This window comes from Ochotona curzoniae, unplaced genomic scaffold, assembly GCF_017591425.1.
Source record: "Ochotona curzoniae isolate NIBS_2020 unplaced genomic scaffold, NIBS_Ocur_1.0 scaffold_2587, whole genome shotgun sequence".
NCBI classification, from domain to species: domain Eukaryota; kingdom Metazoa; phylum Chordata; class Mammalia; order Lagomorpha; family Ochotonidae; genus Ochotona; species Ochotona curzoniae.
In genome coordinates this window covers 1,143,723-1,161,953 of record NW_024467096.1, presented here as the reverse complement: position 1 = coordinate 1,161,953, position 18,231 = coordinate 1,143,723, and the positions used below count along the sequence as shown (strand labels likewise).

The 18,231-nt window shown below is 34.2% G+C and overlaps 1 protein-coding gene across 9 annotated transcripts in view; it reads right to left on the bottom strand.

Moving 5' to 3' along the window:
• The window catches only part of STXBP5L (syntaxin binding protein 5L), a 248,886-nt gene that overhangs the window by 158,458 nt on the left and 72,197 nt on the right, over positions 1-18,231 (bottom strand). For all 9 annotated transcript variants that reach the window (XM_041002601.1, XM_041002603.1, XM_041002602.1 and 6 more), the window contains 3 exons: positions 14,143-14,224; positions 9,906-10,006; positions 6,524-6,658 (listed from right to left, as the gene is read on the bottom strand). In XM_041002601.1, the coding sequence (XP_040858535.1) occupies positions 6,524-6,658; positions 9,906-10,006; positions 14,143-14,224 (318 nt within the window). The remainder of the gene's footprint in view (positions 1-6,523; positions 6,659-9,905; positions 10,007-14,142; positions 14,225-18,231) is intronic.

Sequence of the window (18,231 nt, the reverse complement as noted above, 5' to 3'; positions counted from 1 at the left end):
CTAAACATAAAAGCTGAAATCCTTTCCCCCTATATCTGTAATAAGGCAATTATGTTCACTTTCACCACATAGTACTCAACATTTATCAAGAGCTACTACGGCAGAGAAAGAAAGAGCATCAGTATCGGAAATGAGGAAATCAAAATAACTATGTATGGTGATGACATGAGGGTATACATAGAAAAACAAATATTCCCCCCCAAAAGAAATAAAAACTGGTAAAGCAAACCAGTCAATGTGCAGGTTACATACAAATAAAAATCTCAGTAGCTTTTTATATGCTAATGAACTCCTTGCAAGAGAAATCATGCAAGTCATCCAATTCACAACAGCCACAAAAACACCCAAAATATTTAAAAATAAATTTACTAAAAGAAGTGAAAGAATTCTACAATGAAAATTATGAAACACAGATGAAGAAAATCGTCAAGGACACAAAAAAGGTAAATGTATTCCTTTTCATGGATTGGAAGATTCAACATCATTAAAATGTCTATAATAGCTATAGCAATCTACAGAATCAGTGCAATTCCTATCAAAATACCAATGGCATTCTTTACCGAGTTAGAAAAAAACTATCCCTGGGCCAGAGTACTCACTTAGTGGATTAAGTCACTATTTGCAATGCTAGAATCCCAAATGGGTGCTGGATCGAGTCCTAGTTACCCTTCCATGCTAGCTTTTCTGCTAATACACCTGGAAAAACAGTGGAAGACATCTATAACCCTTAGACCTCTGAATTCACTTAGGAGACCTAGATGCAATTCCAGGCTCCTGGCTTTGGTCTGGCCTGGTCCCAGCCACCATGGACATTTGGAAAGAGAGTCAGAGGACAGAAGGTTTTTATCTGTTTTTATGTCTCCAGCTCTCTGTAGCTAATTCTAAGTTCCCATGGAATCACAAAAGATTCAGAAAGCCAAACAACCTTAAGCAAACATTTTTAAAAATATAAATACATAGGAGGGATAACAACTGACTTCAAAGCATTTTACAAAGCCATAGAATTTACAATATGACACTGCCAGAAATTTGATGTACAGATCAACAGAACAGAACAAGGGGCCCAGAAATTAACCCAGATATATACAGAAGTCTGATTTTGACAAAGTGCTAAGACCATATATTGAAATAAGTATAATCTCAGCAATAAATGATGCTGGCAAAACTGGTCATATGTATACAAAAAAATGCAATTAAATCTCAATGCATATAAAATCAACTCAATATGGATTGATGATCTACCTTTAAGACCTGAACTAGGAAGTAGCTCAAGGAAAATACAGGGAAAATATTTTAATAGATAAATGTGTGTGATGACCTGTTGGCTAAGACTCTCAAAGAACACGCCACAAAAGTGAAGCCACACAAATAGGATTATATCAAACTCAGAAGCTTCTGCTTAGCAAATGAAACAATTAATAGTGAAGAGACATCTAATAGAATGGTTAAATTATCTACAAGTTTCCTGACAAAAAATTAATATCCAAATATTTTAGTAACTCAAATATCTTGATGCCAAAACAAAACAAAAATTTACCAATTCAGCTAAGAGATGAGGAAAGAACTTCAAAAGACAGAAAAACAAGGGCTGGAGCAGTAAATCAGCAAGCTAATCCTCCACTTGCAGCAGTGGTAGCCCACATGGGTGCCAGTATGAGTCCCAGGTGCTCCACTTCTAATCCAGCTCCCAGCATATAACCTGGCAAAGCAGGGATGATAGCTCAGATCCTCGGGCCATTGAACCCATACTGGAAATCCAGAAGTATCAGCTGCTAACTTTATTTTTGCTTTTGTTTTGTTTTCTTTTTAATTTTTATTAGAGGAGCAGATCAGATTACAAAGAGAAAAGGAGAGACAGAAAGATCTGTTCACTGGTTCACTCCCCAAGTAGCCACAACAGCTGGAGCTGAGGCAGTTCAAAGTCAGGAGCCATGATTTTCTTCCAGGTATCCCATGAGAATGCAGAATCCCAAGGCTTTGGACTATTCTCCACTGCTTTCCCAGGGACACAAGCAGGAAGCTGGATGGGAAGAGGAGCAGCCAGGACATGAACCATACAGGATCGTGGCATGTAAAAGACAAGGATTTAGGTACTGAACCATTCCCCCGGGGACCTGGCTTTCTGTCAGTTCAGCTTGGCAACTGCAAATCTCTGCAGACAGAACCTGTGAATAAAGAACTTCTTGCCTCTTTCTCCTTCGCTCTCTCTCTCCATCTCTCTATAAATGTGCCTCTCAAATAAATAAGTAAATCTTTAAAAAAAGAAAAAAAAATTAAACAAATGTATGAAAAAGCACTCAATATCTCTAGCCATCCGTGAAATGCAAATCAGAAACATAATGAGGTTATCATCTCACTTCTGGCAAAGCAGCTATTATCAAGAACACAGACAGTAGCAAATGCCAATGAGGATGTAAAGAAATGGTAATTCTTACTCACTGTTGGTGGGACTGTAAACTAGCACAACCACTATATGAAAAACAGCATGCAAATTTCTTTAGAAAGTAAAAATATACTTGCAATATGACCTAGCAATCCAACTACTGTTTATATACCCAAAAGGCATGAACATATTGAATTAAAAGTATACTGTACCGCCATGTTTACAGTACTCTTTACAATAACCCGAATTTACAATCAATATAGGTATCTATTACCAGAGAGATGAATAAAAAAAATGTGATGTGCATACACAGACACACAAAAGGTAACATCATTCAGCTATAATGAAATGAAATTCTGCCATTTTCATCAGAGCAGATTTTTTAAGGAGGACATTATACTAAGTGATTTAAGCCAAAGTGAAAAAGACAAATATTGCCTGTTCTCACATATATGAGAGCTAAAATTTGAAAAGAAAATGTTTAAAAAGGAATGTCTGGCATATCAGTATGGCTAATACAGTTTTGTCAAATATTTTCTATCTTCTCAAATCAATGACTAAGAATGATATACTACTACAGTTTTAATGAAGTGTGATTATTTTTAAGTTTATTATATATAAAGGCAATGAATGGTCTTTTTTTAATCTGATAATTGTTTACAGCTGTTGACTGTCCCACTGAATCAGGGTCTTTTCAGTTTTCATTTATTGAACTCTATTTAATGAAGCATTAGCCTTTGATTATAATGTAAATTTAAAATGTTATCTAGAAAATAAGAGTATCACTGTATTTCTAGAATCATATGAATGAACTACATGAAATCTATTCTATTAGCATTAATATCACATTAACATGAGACTTGAAAAAACAAAAGCATGAACCTGTACAAAATAAAAATAAGCAAATATCTGAGTTGTAACTTGTTTGGTGGCTACTAATTTGATATACCTTCTGTGTTTTTAAAAGATTTACTTATTTGTTTAATTGAAAGGCAAAATCAGAGGGAAAGACAGAGAGAAAAAGTTCTCCCATCTGCTGGTTCACTCCCCAAATAGCCTCAACAGCCTGGGTTGGGCTGGAATGAGGTCAAGACATTGGAGCTTCTTCCCAGTCTCTCATGTGGATACAAGGACACAAGTACTTGGTCCATTTTTCACTGCTTTCCTAGGCACATCAATTGGCAGAGAGCTATAATAGAAGTAGAGTACTTTGGCATTAAATTGGTGCCCATGAGATGCCACTGTCACAGGTTACCCACTATGCCATAACACAGGTCACAATTTCTCGTTTCCATACTCTTCATACCTTATTTCATCTATTCTCATGGTTTCAAAAACCATTCTGATCTCTCTCATTACCTTGAGATACATATTTCCCATCTCCTACCATTCTATCTCAACTCCATTTGATTGTCAAAAACATAAAACTGAACAGACCTAAAATTGAACTTATTCTACCCCACACAAATGTCACATTTGTATACCGGTACCAATAAAGAATTTGTGTAAAAGTTCTATATTCTGATATTTTCTCAAATATACCAAAATTTTGTATGTTGTTACTAATAACTTAAAATAAGATTATATAAAAGTCATTCAATTTACCCTATTTAATATTTTTACAGGACCTAAGATTGTAGGAGAGAAAGTTTTTCAAACAGCTAAAGTAAAAACTATGTAACTCTTTGGGAACATAGGATTGTCCAGAAGAAAAATGTGTTTATTCATACATACATATACATTATGCCAATTAAAACACATTATACAAACTGTCATCAAAATATAAATGAACATTTTTAAGTCAACAGTTTATAAATGCTTATTATACTAATGCTTCAATAATGTTATCATTTAGCAGCCATGTTGTAGAAGACACTAAAATAAATCAAATAAGGAAAAGAACAAGGTAAAAATTCTTTGTTGCAGTAGTTTCTAATCTAATAAAGAAATAAAAAACATTAATGAGAAACTAAAACAAAAACAAACCCATGGAGTCATAAGCAAAAGAACATTGTAACAAGTGTTTAACTATCAACACCCTTCACTATCAAGCTATATTAGCTGTGGTTATTAAGTGCATTCAAGATATGTCATTGCAAACTTTAAAAGAAAATTAAGAAAGGAAGAACAGTGGTGAGTAAGGGAGTTAGGTGGGAATTATTACAGTCTTAAAACTACATATATGAAATCACGAAGTTTGTTTCCTTTATGTAATTAAGATAGACAATGAATGTTGGAACTAGAGAAATGATTTATCAGAAATCAGATTCAAGTTAATCAAAATCTGATACTTTAATCAGATAACAATTTAATAGTTTATAATTTAATAATAATTTATAAAAGAAAATGAGCCAGCCTCAAGTCAATCATATTTAATTAAGTACCAGCATGTACACAGCCTAAATATTTATTAAATAAAAATTATTTTCCTAGCTAAAATGCTGACTGGGACAATGGCTTATGCATCTACTGCAATGATATTTTGAAATACCATCAAGTTTCATACTTGGAAAATTTCACATTTTACATATGAACATTTACATTTAAATGTCTATTTCAAATTCTTGGTGGTAACTGCCAAAAACCACATCCTGAAATTTTTTTATATGACAAGATGAAAGACACTGATAAATTTATTTTACTTCAAATTGAAAATAATATTTCAATGAAGCAACAGAAAAACATTGAAAGGCATCTCAACTAACCATAATTATTCTTAAATAATCCAATCCCACTGACCATGATTATACCATTGTTAAATAAAATGGTAATTTGCTATTTTAAAGATTTTTATTGCAAAGTTAGATATATAGAGAGAGGAGGAGAGACAAAGAAATATCTTCCTTCTGATCATTTACTCCCCAAGTGACTGCAATGGCTGATGCTGCGCCAATTCAAAGCCAGAGGCCAAGAGTTCTTCCGGGACTGCCAAGTGGGTGCAGGGTCCCAAGGCTTTGGGCCATCCTCAATTGCTTTCCCAGGCCACAAGCGGGGAGCTGGATGGGAAGTGGAGCTGCCAGGACAAGAACCGGCACCTGTATGGGATCCTGGCGCATTGAAGGTGAGAACTTAAGCTGCTAGGCCATGGCTCCAGGCCCCAAAAATGATAATTTCTATGTTTAACTTGTGTACAGAGTATTGATATTTTATTATCTAATTTTGTGCATATAAGCCTTATGAAGAATACTTAGAAAGTCTAAAATGAATATATGCTAGTACTACTGAAGGTGCAGAGTGCATCAGTGGACAAGGGAGCTATTTACAAACCAGGAAAACCTGGGCTTGTGACTAACTTTGGAAAACAAAGCAGATCAACCCCTGGTGCTTCATTCCTTTGGGTCTCACTATGGTTACAAATAATAGAAGAGATTGTCTCTGGGCTCAATACTATCTTTTCCTCTTTCTGTCCATGAGTAATGAATCAAAGTATAACAAGACTCTGTGTTAGTGCCTTCACCCTTATAATTTTTTTTTTTTTTTGGTTTGGTTAACATAAGAAAACTCTTCTAAAAATCGTTAGCTTTTCATAGGATAAGGATTGGACCCAGCACGATAGCCTAATGGCTAAAGTCCTTGCCTTGCACATACGGAATCCCATATGGGCGCTGGTTCTAATTCCCGCAAACCCCAATTCCCATCCTTGCTTGTGGGAGACCCAGAAGAGCTGGCTCCTGTCTCTGGATCGGCGCAGCTCAGGCTGCTGCAGCCACTTGGGGAGTGAATCAATGCATAGAGGATCATCCTGTCTGTCCTCCTCTTTGTATATCTGACTTCCCAATAACAATAATAATAATAATAATGATGAAGATAAGTATTAATGAAAGCTTTGTACAACACCTGGGTTATTTTGGGGTATAAAAATTCTTGCACAAACAGCGTCATCCTAAAAGTGTGGATGATGATGGTTGCAGTGCAGAATAATAAAATCATTTCTCCATTAAGCATCTTCTTGTCTATTCAATTAATCCTGACATACTAACATATCAGTTTGTACAGCTTTTATCATTGAAAACTATTTCAGCTAAACTTTTCAGTTAAATTAATGACTAATTAGCATCTGATTGCCAAATAACAATTTGGTATATGTGTTACATAAGTTTGAAATATTCAAAACAAAGTGGTATCAAAATTAAAACTTACAGTTCAATGGCCTTGTTCCACATGATAACATATCCAGAAAGAATGAAAGATTCAATATTTACAATATGTGTGTTTCCTCTTTCTGTTCCAACATAGAGCCATTTACTCTGGAAAGGTAGATGACAGTAAGTAATTCTGAAAGAAAGAAAATTACAATTAAAATATCTAATTTTATATGTGTTCAGTATTACATTTTCCTTATATATATGTTATGTAAGGACAGATATATAAACAATGAGATTTACTATATATCCAAGTAACAGTTATTAGTGAAAGCTAACATCTGTTGGCAACAACAGTATATCATTAAAAATAATGATAATAACCACAACTTTTAAAGTTCCTATTGAGGTATGAATTTACATTATTTCTATTTCTGGAAAAATTACTGCCAGCAGATACACATTCATTTTAGAATGAGAACCCTGAGGCAAATTATTTTTATTTTACCTCCTAGCACTGTTAATAAGTGGCAAAACTAAAAATCTATACCTGCTTGGTTACAAAATAATAATCTTTCACTATGCTATATTGTTTCAGTTAGACTTATTTCAAAGATAATGCATACATACATATAAACATAAATGTACAAACTCAGAGAGGTGGAAAATGATAATCTATTTTTAGTCATATGCTCGACATTTAAATAATAAAGAAAGCAACATGAGAGGTCAGAAATCTATTGTACTCTTCCTTCCTTAGCTTGGTTGTTTCACTGTCATCTTCACTATGAATTCTGATCAGCTCTGAGATCAGATCTGGAGCAGCCATGCCTCTCACGTATGCAATAGAATTCACCAGAAACTTGTAGTCACATCATCATTATTCTCTTTACTTTGGCTTAATAATATTTTTTCCCCTGTAAGTTTTCTATTTTTGTTTTGTGTTGTGATGGGTTGTCAGAGAGGAAGATATTGAGAGAAAGAGATATTCCATCTGCTGGCTTCTTTCATCTGTTAGTTCATTCCTTAAATCCCTGCAATAATTGGGAACAACCCAGGTCAAATCTGCTATCTGGGAACTCCATCTTGATCTCTTACTAGGTGGCAGGGACACTGATACTTGAGCAGTTACCTGCTGCATCCCAGAATGCAGATTAGCAAAGCTGGAATTGGAAACAGAGTAGGGACTCAAACCCAGATCTCCAACATGAGATGCTGGCATCCCATGTGGAATATTAACTCCTACACCAAATAACTATCATCATTACACTCTTTAGTCACTGTTAGAATTTGCTATTTAATTTTATCAGTTCCTGGATTTATTTAGAAGATGAGTTAGTAAATTATTGGAGGAGCAGAACCAAATTTTGACACCAGGAAGACACACCAATAATATTAATAAAAGGATCCAGATAATAAATTTCTAACCAATCACATCTTAAACATATTTATGTTTGAATATCTAATTTAAACTTTTAAATTATTTTTGCAGCTTGGTTCATTAATTATAAGATTTATTTATATCTATTGTAAAGGCAGATTTAGAGAGAGAAGGAGAGACAAATATCTTCCATCTGCTGGTTCCCTTCCCAAATGGAACTGAAATTATGGTTCCCTTCCCAAATGGAACTGAAATTATGGTTCCCTTCCCAAATGGAACTGAAATTATCCAAAGTCAGGAGTCAGGGGCTTCCTCATGATTTCCCACATAGGTGCAGGGGCCATGGGCCACCCTCCACCACTTTACCAGGCCAGAAATAGGGAGTTGGATGAGAAGTAAAGTGGGACACAAATGGTACCCATATGGGATTAGCCAGTTGAGCCAATGCACCAGCCCTTGGTTCACTGAATAATTCTTCACTCTACCTCTTGGAATCAAACTTCATCTATCCAAAATATCCTACTGAAATCATCTTGCATTCCAAATCCAGAAAACATCATAGAGAGAAAGGAAGGAAATACATGTTAATACATGTAATGTTTTACTCTGGTTGAATCTAATACTAAAAATGCTAAAATGTACAGTTTACTTCAATTAACTTTAGGGACTGGGCCAGTGTAATGATTTAGCAAACTAATCTTCAACTTATTTTGTCAGCAACCCAGATGGGTGTCAGTTCGAGTCCTGCATGTTCCACTTTCCATCCAGCTTGTGACCTGGGAAAGCATCAGAGGATGGCCCAGACCTTGTATCCTTGCATCTACTTGGGAGACCTGGAAGAGGCCTCTGCTTCTCAGGCTCAGACCAGCTCAGCTCTGGTCATTGTGGCCATTTGAGAGGTGAACCAATAGATAAAGGAGCGCTCTCTCTCTCTCTCTCTCTCTCTCTCTCTCTCTCTCTCTCTCTCTCTCTCCCTCTCTTTGCAACTCTAAATTTTAATCAAAAATAAACATTTAAAAATATATAGGGGGCCCAGCGCGGTGGCGCAAGTGGTTAAAGGTCCTCGCCTTGCATGCCCGGGATCCCATATGGGCGCCGGTTCTAATCCCAGCAGCCCCGCTTCCCTTCCAGCTCCCTGCTTGTGGCCTGGGAAAGCAGTCGAGGATGGCCCAAAGCTTTGGGAACCTGCACCCTGTGGGAGACCCGGAAGAGGCTCCTGGCTTCGAATCGGCATAGTATGGGCCCGTTGCGCTCACTTGGGGAGTGAATCATCGGACGGAAGATCTTCCTCTCTGTCTCTCCTCTCTGTATATCCGCCTTTCCAATGAAAAAATAATAAAAATAAATCTTTAAAAAAAATATATATATAGGGTCTGGCATTGTGGTATGGACAGCGGGTTAAGCTACCATTTGTGATGCTGGCATTCCATATTAGAATACTGCTTCAAGTCCAAGCTGATCTGCTTCCAGTCCAGCTTCCTACTAAATATTCCAGGGAAAGATAGTAAGCGACAGCCCAAATTCTTGGGCCCCTGGCACCCATATGGGAAACCAGAATGGACTTTTGGTAACTAGCTTGGTCTAGCCCAGACCTGGCTGTTGGGAATAATTGGGCACTGAACCAGCAAATTTCTCTTTCTCTAACCAACTCTGCTTTTCAAATAAATAGGCAAATTCTTAAAAAAAAAAAAAAATTAAATAAAAGGACCGAGTATAGAAGGTAGTTACCACAATCAAAAGATGTAAAAAAAAATACATTGATATATTCATTTATTATTTAGTTGACTTTAAAATCTCAGGTCTTGATTTTCATTACCCTAGCCTAGGATAAAATGCTATTGCTGAAATACTGATTTATACTAGAACAAAAAGATTAGATGCTTTCCATTAGAAGATGATATAATGTATATCAACCATACATTTTTCTACTAAAAAAAACTATTAGAATAAACATTACATTATTTCTGACTAGTGAGATTATGAAGAGAAAGTAAGTTAATGTAAATTATGCAAAGATATAACAGTATGGTACATTAAGAAATGCTTAATATGTTCTTACCGTTCTCGGTTAAATTTAAGAGAATGAAGAATAGCTGGCCTTTTTTGTCTAAGGTTCCACAAATGAAGTGTATCATCTGAACTTGCACTGACCAAAGCACCCTAGTATAAAAAGAAGACAGACTATTTAATTCTTTATGGAAACAAAACAATATTAATTTTCTGAATTTTCCACTATTGAGATAATTGTATCTTCATAACCTAGAAATAAACAAGGACAAGTGCATATAATTGAATCCAGAGTGTGAAGAATACAGAGTGGAAAAGGGAAATAGCCTACTGCATATAGTTGGCCAGGAAGACCACCTTTCAAGAAATACTCGTTAATACACAGTAATTATACAGGATCATTTGGTGTTTTCTTTGAGAAAAAAACTTAAGTCTTTTATTTATGTTATTCACACAATACTACAAAGAAACAAGCACTAAGAGAAACAAGCACCCAACTCAGTTTTAGAAACTGAATACAGATCATATGAAAAGTTTCCTTCCTAAGAATTTTTGCACAGTTGGAAGTAAATATTCTTTCTAAGCGTTAATTTGCTTTTTGAAGTCCAAGAAGCTTCACCTATTATAAAGTAAATCATACTTGATAAAGTATTTCTCAACTAGAATTTGGCATACTATATACAGTACTAGCAAACACAAATGAATTGTACTTCAGGTACAATAGTTTCTACCTGTGAAGAAGTCATAGAAACATATCTAGTTGCCAGGTATAACTTTATATATATATATGTAAATATATATATATGTAAATATATATATAATATATAAAAGTTTATATATATAACTTTATATATGACTTATATAACATATATAACTTAACTTTATATATATAAATATATATATATGCTTAAACTGTTTCACTAAGCATGTCAGAACTTTTACCATAACAATAATTTTCTAGCTAAAATTTCTAGTGTTTGACCTAACAGAACTTAAAGCTACTTTATAATACTGAATGAAAATGTGATCATACAGAACTATGGTGATCCTAAGAGTCCTAAAATATTATTCATATTTCCCAAAGTACTTAGGAAACTACTTGCATAGACTGTGGCTTTGATCACTGACAAAAATGATTATCCCATTTATATGCAAGGAAGAGCTAAACTGAAATTCCTATCATATGTCACCCCATGGACTTTGGGGGGATTTGTTCAACCTTGGAGCAAGGAGGTCAAGAGCAACTTGGAACTACTGAAAACAACTTAAACACTATATTCACAATGCTCCACATTGGGACACTAGGATGACATCAACTGGCCATCCCACATCCTTGGGTACTGCTGTGTCTAAGAAGCTGGTAGCACCCCTTTTCTTCCTCTCTCCCCACTTCACCCCTTTTCTTCCTCCTCCCCACTTAACCCCAGATACAGGAAGAAAAAAAAAAAGAAGATTGGAAGCAGTTGTCTCATCTACTTTCCCCCATTCCTGAGCCCTTCCCACCCTAACAATGGCCCACATAGTCATACATCCTTCTCAACTACATAACTCTCATCAAAAATAAGTCTATTATAAAAAAAGAATTAAAAGAGGAAGAATTTAAATTCAGTGCTGTGACAATTCCCAAACAAGAAATGTACATTTATCCTATGACTTTTTATAATTATGTATCTGTGGTTAATTCATAAAAACATTTCTAAATGTATGTAAGTTATTTGAACTATATAAATATTAAAAGTATATTTTATATACCTAAAAATAGTAACTGGTATATGTATTTAACATGAAGTCACATACTTCCAGACCATCCAACAAAATCTACCCTATACATGCCTTCAGAATTTTTGAGTTTTTTTTTTTTTTAGTTTTAAAGCAAGATTTATTAGAAAACTTGAGAAAGAAGACTCCCGTCCTAGTGACGGGGGGTGGGGGGGAGGAGGAAGGTTCTGAGATAGAAAGGACCCTTACCCCCTGCCATAGTGGCAGGAGGAAAAGTGGAGAAAAAAGAGACGCATACTAATAGTGAGGAATGCACCTTTTAAAGGTTTACTTCAAAGGAGCTCTCCAAGGACAAAAGGAAATTCCTGGTCCCCCTGGTATCTGGCTTTTTGCTTGAATTTTTTTTCACTTGTAGAATAGATTTATGCTCCTGTATACAAACTAGAAAATTATTAGGATTCCTTAGAAACACTTAACATGATACATATATATATATACACACATATATAAAATAGATTTTTTTTGAGATATAAGATGATGATTTGATTTCTCATAGATGTGGAATTAGGATTAGTTCCACATCAGAATATGATATGGAGATTAATAAAACATTCTCTACAATGGATAATTATCTGCTATACAAAGGATACAACATGGCCAAATCAATGGAATTAAAAATAAAGCAGCATGTATTCAACAATATCTTAAGTAATACCTGAATAAAATCAGCAAGCACCTTAGTGGTACTTCTGTGATAAAGTTTGCAAAACCGCTGAGCATATTAGTACCAAGTGGGACCAGACCCAAGCCAGCATGCACCTCAACAGAATGCTGAGGGATCATTTATAAAAACAAAGTGAATCTACAAGTTGCATACTTTATTAATACCTGTGAAAATATTTAAAACTGTGAAAATACCATTTATGGCATCAAAAAACACAAAATGCAAGGGACAAGTACAGAGACTTAACGTGAGGAGTTTGAAGGTGGAAAGTTCAAAGAGAAGCTGTAAGCAACACAAGTACACTGAAGACTTGCCTTTATTCTTAGTTATGTACCAGAGGGGGACAAATTGGAGAACCTGAAGAAAACTCAGAGTATCAAGGGCAGAATGAGCCACATGGAAGCAATTATGCCAACCAGAACAGATCCATAAAGAAGACAAAATCTGAGATACCTAAACTAGAAACTACCCTGCATCATTGAGATCTCACAAAGGTTAGCATTCTAGATAATAATTACTAGCTACCACAATAAGCTGTTTCTAGAGAAATTTATTTCTGGTACCTTATCAATTCTGTTTTCAAAGTGACTTAAGTTTAGAAGTTAGTAGGATTTCAGAGTACTCTGAGAAATTTTAAATCAAGAAATGTAAACATGTATGTTTGCCAATATGAGAAATTCTTCTTGCCTCAAGCAAATATGACATGAAATTCTTTGAGGCATTTGTGTTTTAAATTTGTAGGAAAACATGTAATATACATATTCATATACATATGAAAATTTACACTGAGATTTACAAAAGATTCTCTTCATGCTATTAGATCACAGCCTTTTTTTTTTTTTTTAGGACACCAAGTTCAACCTTCCAAGTACCTAAATGTGGTACTGTATGAAGTATTTTTGTGCGGACTGCTTTACTTAAGATACCCCAGCATCTACAGCAAAAACTCTACCTAGCTTGAATCCATGAAGATCTACAATCTTTCTGATATTGGTAACTATGTTTTTGTTTTATGAGAGTTTTTCATCACCTTGGTTCATAAACATCAATGATACAGTAAACAGCTAATTGTTATAATACTGGTAGATATATACATATAAATACATATATCAACAATTGTATATGGTGATAAAAGACCATGTGTAAACAGTTAAAACAGCCATAGGCTATGTCATGAAAGACAAAACAAATGAGGGTTGGAATGCATTATAAAATTTAGGTTGGTGGAAAAAAAAGTGAATGGAAAAGAATCAATAGCTAGTGAAGTTATGAAAGAATTTTCAGTTTTTCTTTAGGTTATTTAAATAAGTAAAGTATACTATATAGCCACAAAACTAGATTTTTGCTAAATTTTCTTTTAAATTTAATAAACTGACAAATACAAAGGTATAGTTTTTTAATATGACAAAGAATGAAATTACAAAATTTAAGCATTTAGAATCATAATAAAGATATGTCAGCTGTAAGTTAAAAATCCCTAATATGAAAACCCCAAATCCAAAATACTCCTCCAAAGTCTGAAGCTTTTTTAGTGCTGAAATGACACTGCAGTGAAAGTCTTCATATTTGATTTCATGTATCAAGTCATAGTAAAAAATGCAGGCAACCTGTAAGTATTGTGTGAAATTACCCCCAGGATATGTGTATAACACATACATGAAATATAAATCAGTTTTGTGTTGGGATTAGTTTTTGTCCCAACACATATCATTAGGCACATGCAATTTCCAAAATTTTAACAAGAATTAAAAAGAAGAAATACTTCCACTTGCACATATTTTGGATAAGGAATACTCAATCTGAAGCATAGGTATGTGTGTGTTTCAAATAGTAAAAATGTCCTTACCTCATTGATCAAGAATTGGAGCTGTAGAACAGCTGCACCACTTTCATGTTGGCAATAACAATCAACTCCAGGTCTCCCGAGTCTGTTGTAATAAAAGTCAAGGAATCTAACATTTTAAGTACTCCTAATGAGGAAGGAAGCAGCTAATTATGAAGCAACTAATGTTTGTAATTTCTTAATTTTATTTTTGTAAACAGAGAATTTAAAATTTGTACTTGATGGAAATTAAATTATATCTGTTATTTATTATATGAAAATTAATATATTATTTATATTTAAAAATACAACTGTTGGAATAGCACAATAAAGGAAATGAAAAGGAGTAGTTTGCTTTCCATAATTTAAAATAAGAATTGGAAATTCAGATATATTTCACTTCATTTAAAATTCACTTACCTGATTAAACACTACTTTTATTTTTTAAAGATTTATTTATTCACTCCCAAATGGCCACAACAGCAGGAGCTAAGCCAATCCAAAGTTGAAAGTCTCTTCCAGGTCTCCCACATGGGTGCAGGGGTCCAAGGACTTTCTGCTTCTTTCCCAGGCCATAATTAGGGAGCTGTGTCGTAAGTGGAGCAGTCAGGACAGGAATTAGTGTCCATATGGGACTACAGTGCTTGCAAGGGGAATATTAGCCAACTGAGCTATTGTGCTGGGCTGAAAACTCTACTTTTAATCAAATTTAAAAAGAGTATAAGAGTTTAAGATTGAAAGCATACTAGTAAAAACAGGATTTAGATAAATATGTTGATAATCTTAGCATATACATAGTCCTTTAAGCTCACACATTATGAGAAAATACTTACATATTTGACTGCATTAAAACAAAAAATTTTGCATAGAAAAATACCATAAATAAGAGACAAATGCCGGGATATAGTATAGACTTATTTTTAAGAGTCATATATAAAATACATACATATGCACATATATGTATAATGAAGAAAGCTAAATGACATATAAAGATGACAAAAAAAGAATGAGGAAAAATTAGAAAATGCCATGGAATAATATTTACTCATATATTCTATATGAAATAATTTATAAAGTTACTTCAAAAAGTTCATGGAAAACAAAATGAGAATGTTGATTGTGGTGCAAGAATACTGCAATTCATGTGCATTTTAGCATGCATTTTCCATGAAAAAAGTTTAAAATCTTTAAAATCTATTTGAAAGGCAGAATTATAGAGACATGCATACAGATCTTTCATTCACTGGTTCAGCCCATGCAATAGCTAGAGTGGATTTAGGATGAACCCAGAAGCCAGGAGCCAAAAAGCCCCCCTCCTGGTTTCCTATGCAGGTTTCAGAGCCCAAGTTTTTGGGTCATCATCTACTGCTTCCCCAAGCATATCAACAAAAAGTCAGATTGGAAATGAACCAGCCAGACTAGGCACTCATATGAGATGCTGGAGTTGCAGGCAACAGCACAATATTCTGTACTGCCACTGCATCAAAATTTTTAAGACTCGTCATATGCATGTTTCAAAAACTTTTGCAACATAACCTTTTAATCCCATTTTCCATAAACTTTTTGAAATATTCTTACATACATTACCATTTAACAGTTCTCCCACCATAAAGATACAAATTACATGAGAACACGCATTTCTAATTGTAAGAAAGAAATATGAAAAAATAAATATAAGCCAGATCTACCCTTCCAACCTAATATTCTAAAATTTGGAAAAATGTACATAGCAGCAGACTTCAATTATTATATCTCAGATACAGGTGACAGTAACCCCTGCCCCCAAAAAGAAAATGTTAAATGACATGATTACTATATCTTATTATCCACAGCAAGTTTCCAAGCTGAAGCACAGGCATGTGCTTCACAGAACCGTTGAATCGAGGAGAGCAAACTAACAGAAATGGGAGCTCAAGCACAATCTACCTTGAATCTTTAGCTAACTAATGATCAGAAAGTAGGTTTGAGCAAATAACCCACGACAGGAAAGAAAGAACCAAAAAGTGAATAATATTCTCCCTGAATAATAAACCAAAACAAACAAGTGAACAATTTCAATCTTGAAGAAAAGAGAGAGAACAAAACAAAAACAAAGAAGGTTACATCCTGGCCTAGTTTCAAGCAATTTGAACATTTGGGGAGTAAAGCAGCAGATAGAAGATATCTCTCCCTTCCTTTTCCCCCTCCTTTATTCTCATATCCCTACCTATCAAATATATATATATGTATACACATACACACAAATGAGTAAAAAACTTCTATTACCCAAAAAACAAAATTTAAAAAGTCTGAGCCTCATTCAGAAAACAAAAACTACTAAAATATTTATATATTATACTAATTGCATATGCTATATAAGGCAGGCAAAAGATCATGTTAAGTAGATATACGGGAAAATCTTTTGTCCATGTTCTTAAATACAGTTTCTGAAGATACTAATAGTATACTAGAAATTAGATAGCTTGAATTTACGCCAATAGAAATTATTTAAACAGAGCATAGTAAGAGAAAAATAAACTGAGTGCAAGAGAGAAAAGTCCTTTAATCACTTAGTTCCTAGTACTACATAACACTAGAGATAATAGTTCACAATAGCCAGTGTATATGATGAGCAAGCACAAGAAAAAGCTGCAAGATTCCAACCAGAAAGCAATATTAATGAAGAAAAAATATTGATTATCCTGCTTTGATTTGTACATATTACATACCATTGTTAGTTTTTTTTTAAAAAAAGCCAGTCTTTATAAAAATTTGATTCACGGTACATCTACTCTATGAAATACTACTCAGGCATTGAGAAGAATGATATTGTATCATTTGCAACAAAATCATCCCTACTACAGAAAATTATGCTCCATGAAATAAGCCAATCTCAAAAGGACAAATAACATATGTTCTCTCTGATATAAGGCCACCTTTATGGTAAATACAAGATCTTTGGATATATAGGTAAGAATGCATACACATATATTTATCTAAAGGAACTATGTAATGGAGGCAAATACACTATGGAGATACTTTGCAGCAAGCATTTCTACTTCTGAATCAAAGATGGACTCCCAATGGAAACTCTTAAATATATCTTGACAAGAGGATGTTGAACTTTTATTTTTACCATGGTCTATACATACAATATTATGATACATTTAAATAATAAAATAACTGGACTTGTGACTATTGTTGAAAGATTATGCTATTATAATAATATGGGGGAAATCAGTTGAGGGGAGAAGTTAGGGGAGGGAGCAAGTGAAAGGCAAATCCCTGAGCCTAAGGATCTGTACCTTGAAAAATTAAACAAATACTACATTTTAAAAACTGCCTTCAAGAAAAATTCTATGTGTACATACAATATTGGCATGTGAAGAAAACATGGCAAAATGTTAACAATCATTAACTAATGAATGCTCTTTAAACTACTTTATCTAGAACACTTTAACATAAAAGTGATCACTAACAGAGAAAAACAAAATTTACATGAAGTTACAGAACATGCTACTGAATGACCAATGTGTCATTGAAGTAATGAAAAATAATCAAAAAGCTTCCTGAAGCAAATGATGCTATTGTGTCACCTGTGAGAAAAACTTTTTTTGAATGCATAATAAAAATACATATATGTTACAACCTATGAGTTGCAGGAAAAACAGTACTAAAAGGGATATTGATCTCATATATTGAATGGAGCTTGCCTTAAAACAGAACATATGATATTTGTCCTTTTGGGATCAACTTGTTTCATTGAGCATCATGGTCTCTAGTTGTAACGATTTTGTTGCAAATGACAGAATTTCATTTTTTAAATGTCTGAGTGATATTCCATTGAGTAGATGTACCACTTCTCTTTTGATGGGAATCTGAGTTATTTTTACGTCTTTGCTATTGTAGCTTGTGCTGCTGTACAAATAGGATTACAAATCCCTTTCTCATACGCAGATTTCATTTCATTTGGATATATTTCCAGAAGTGGGATAGCTGGGTGGGATAGCTGGGTCATACTGCAGGTCAATCTTCAGTTCTCTTAGCACTCTCCATACTGACTTCCATAATAGTTGCAGTAGTCTGCACTACCACAAACAGTGAAGAAGGGTACCTTTCTCCCAACATCCACAC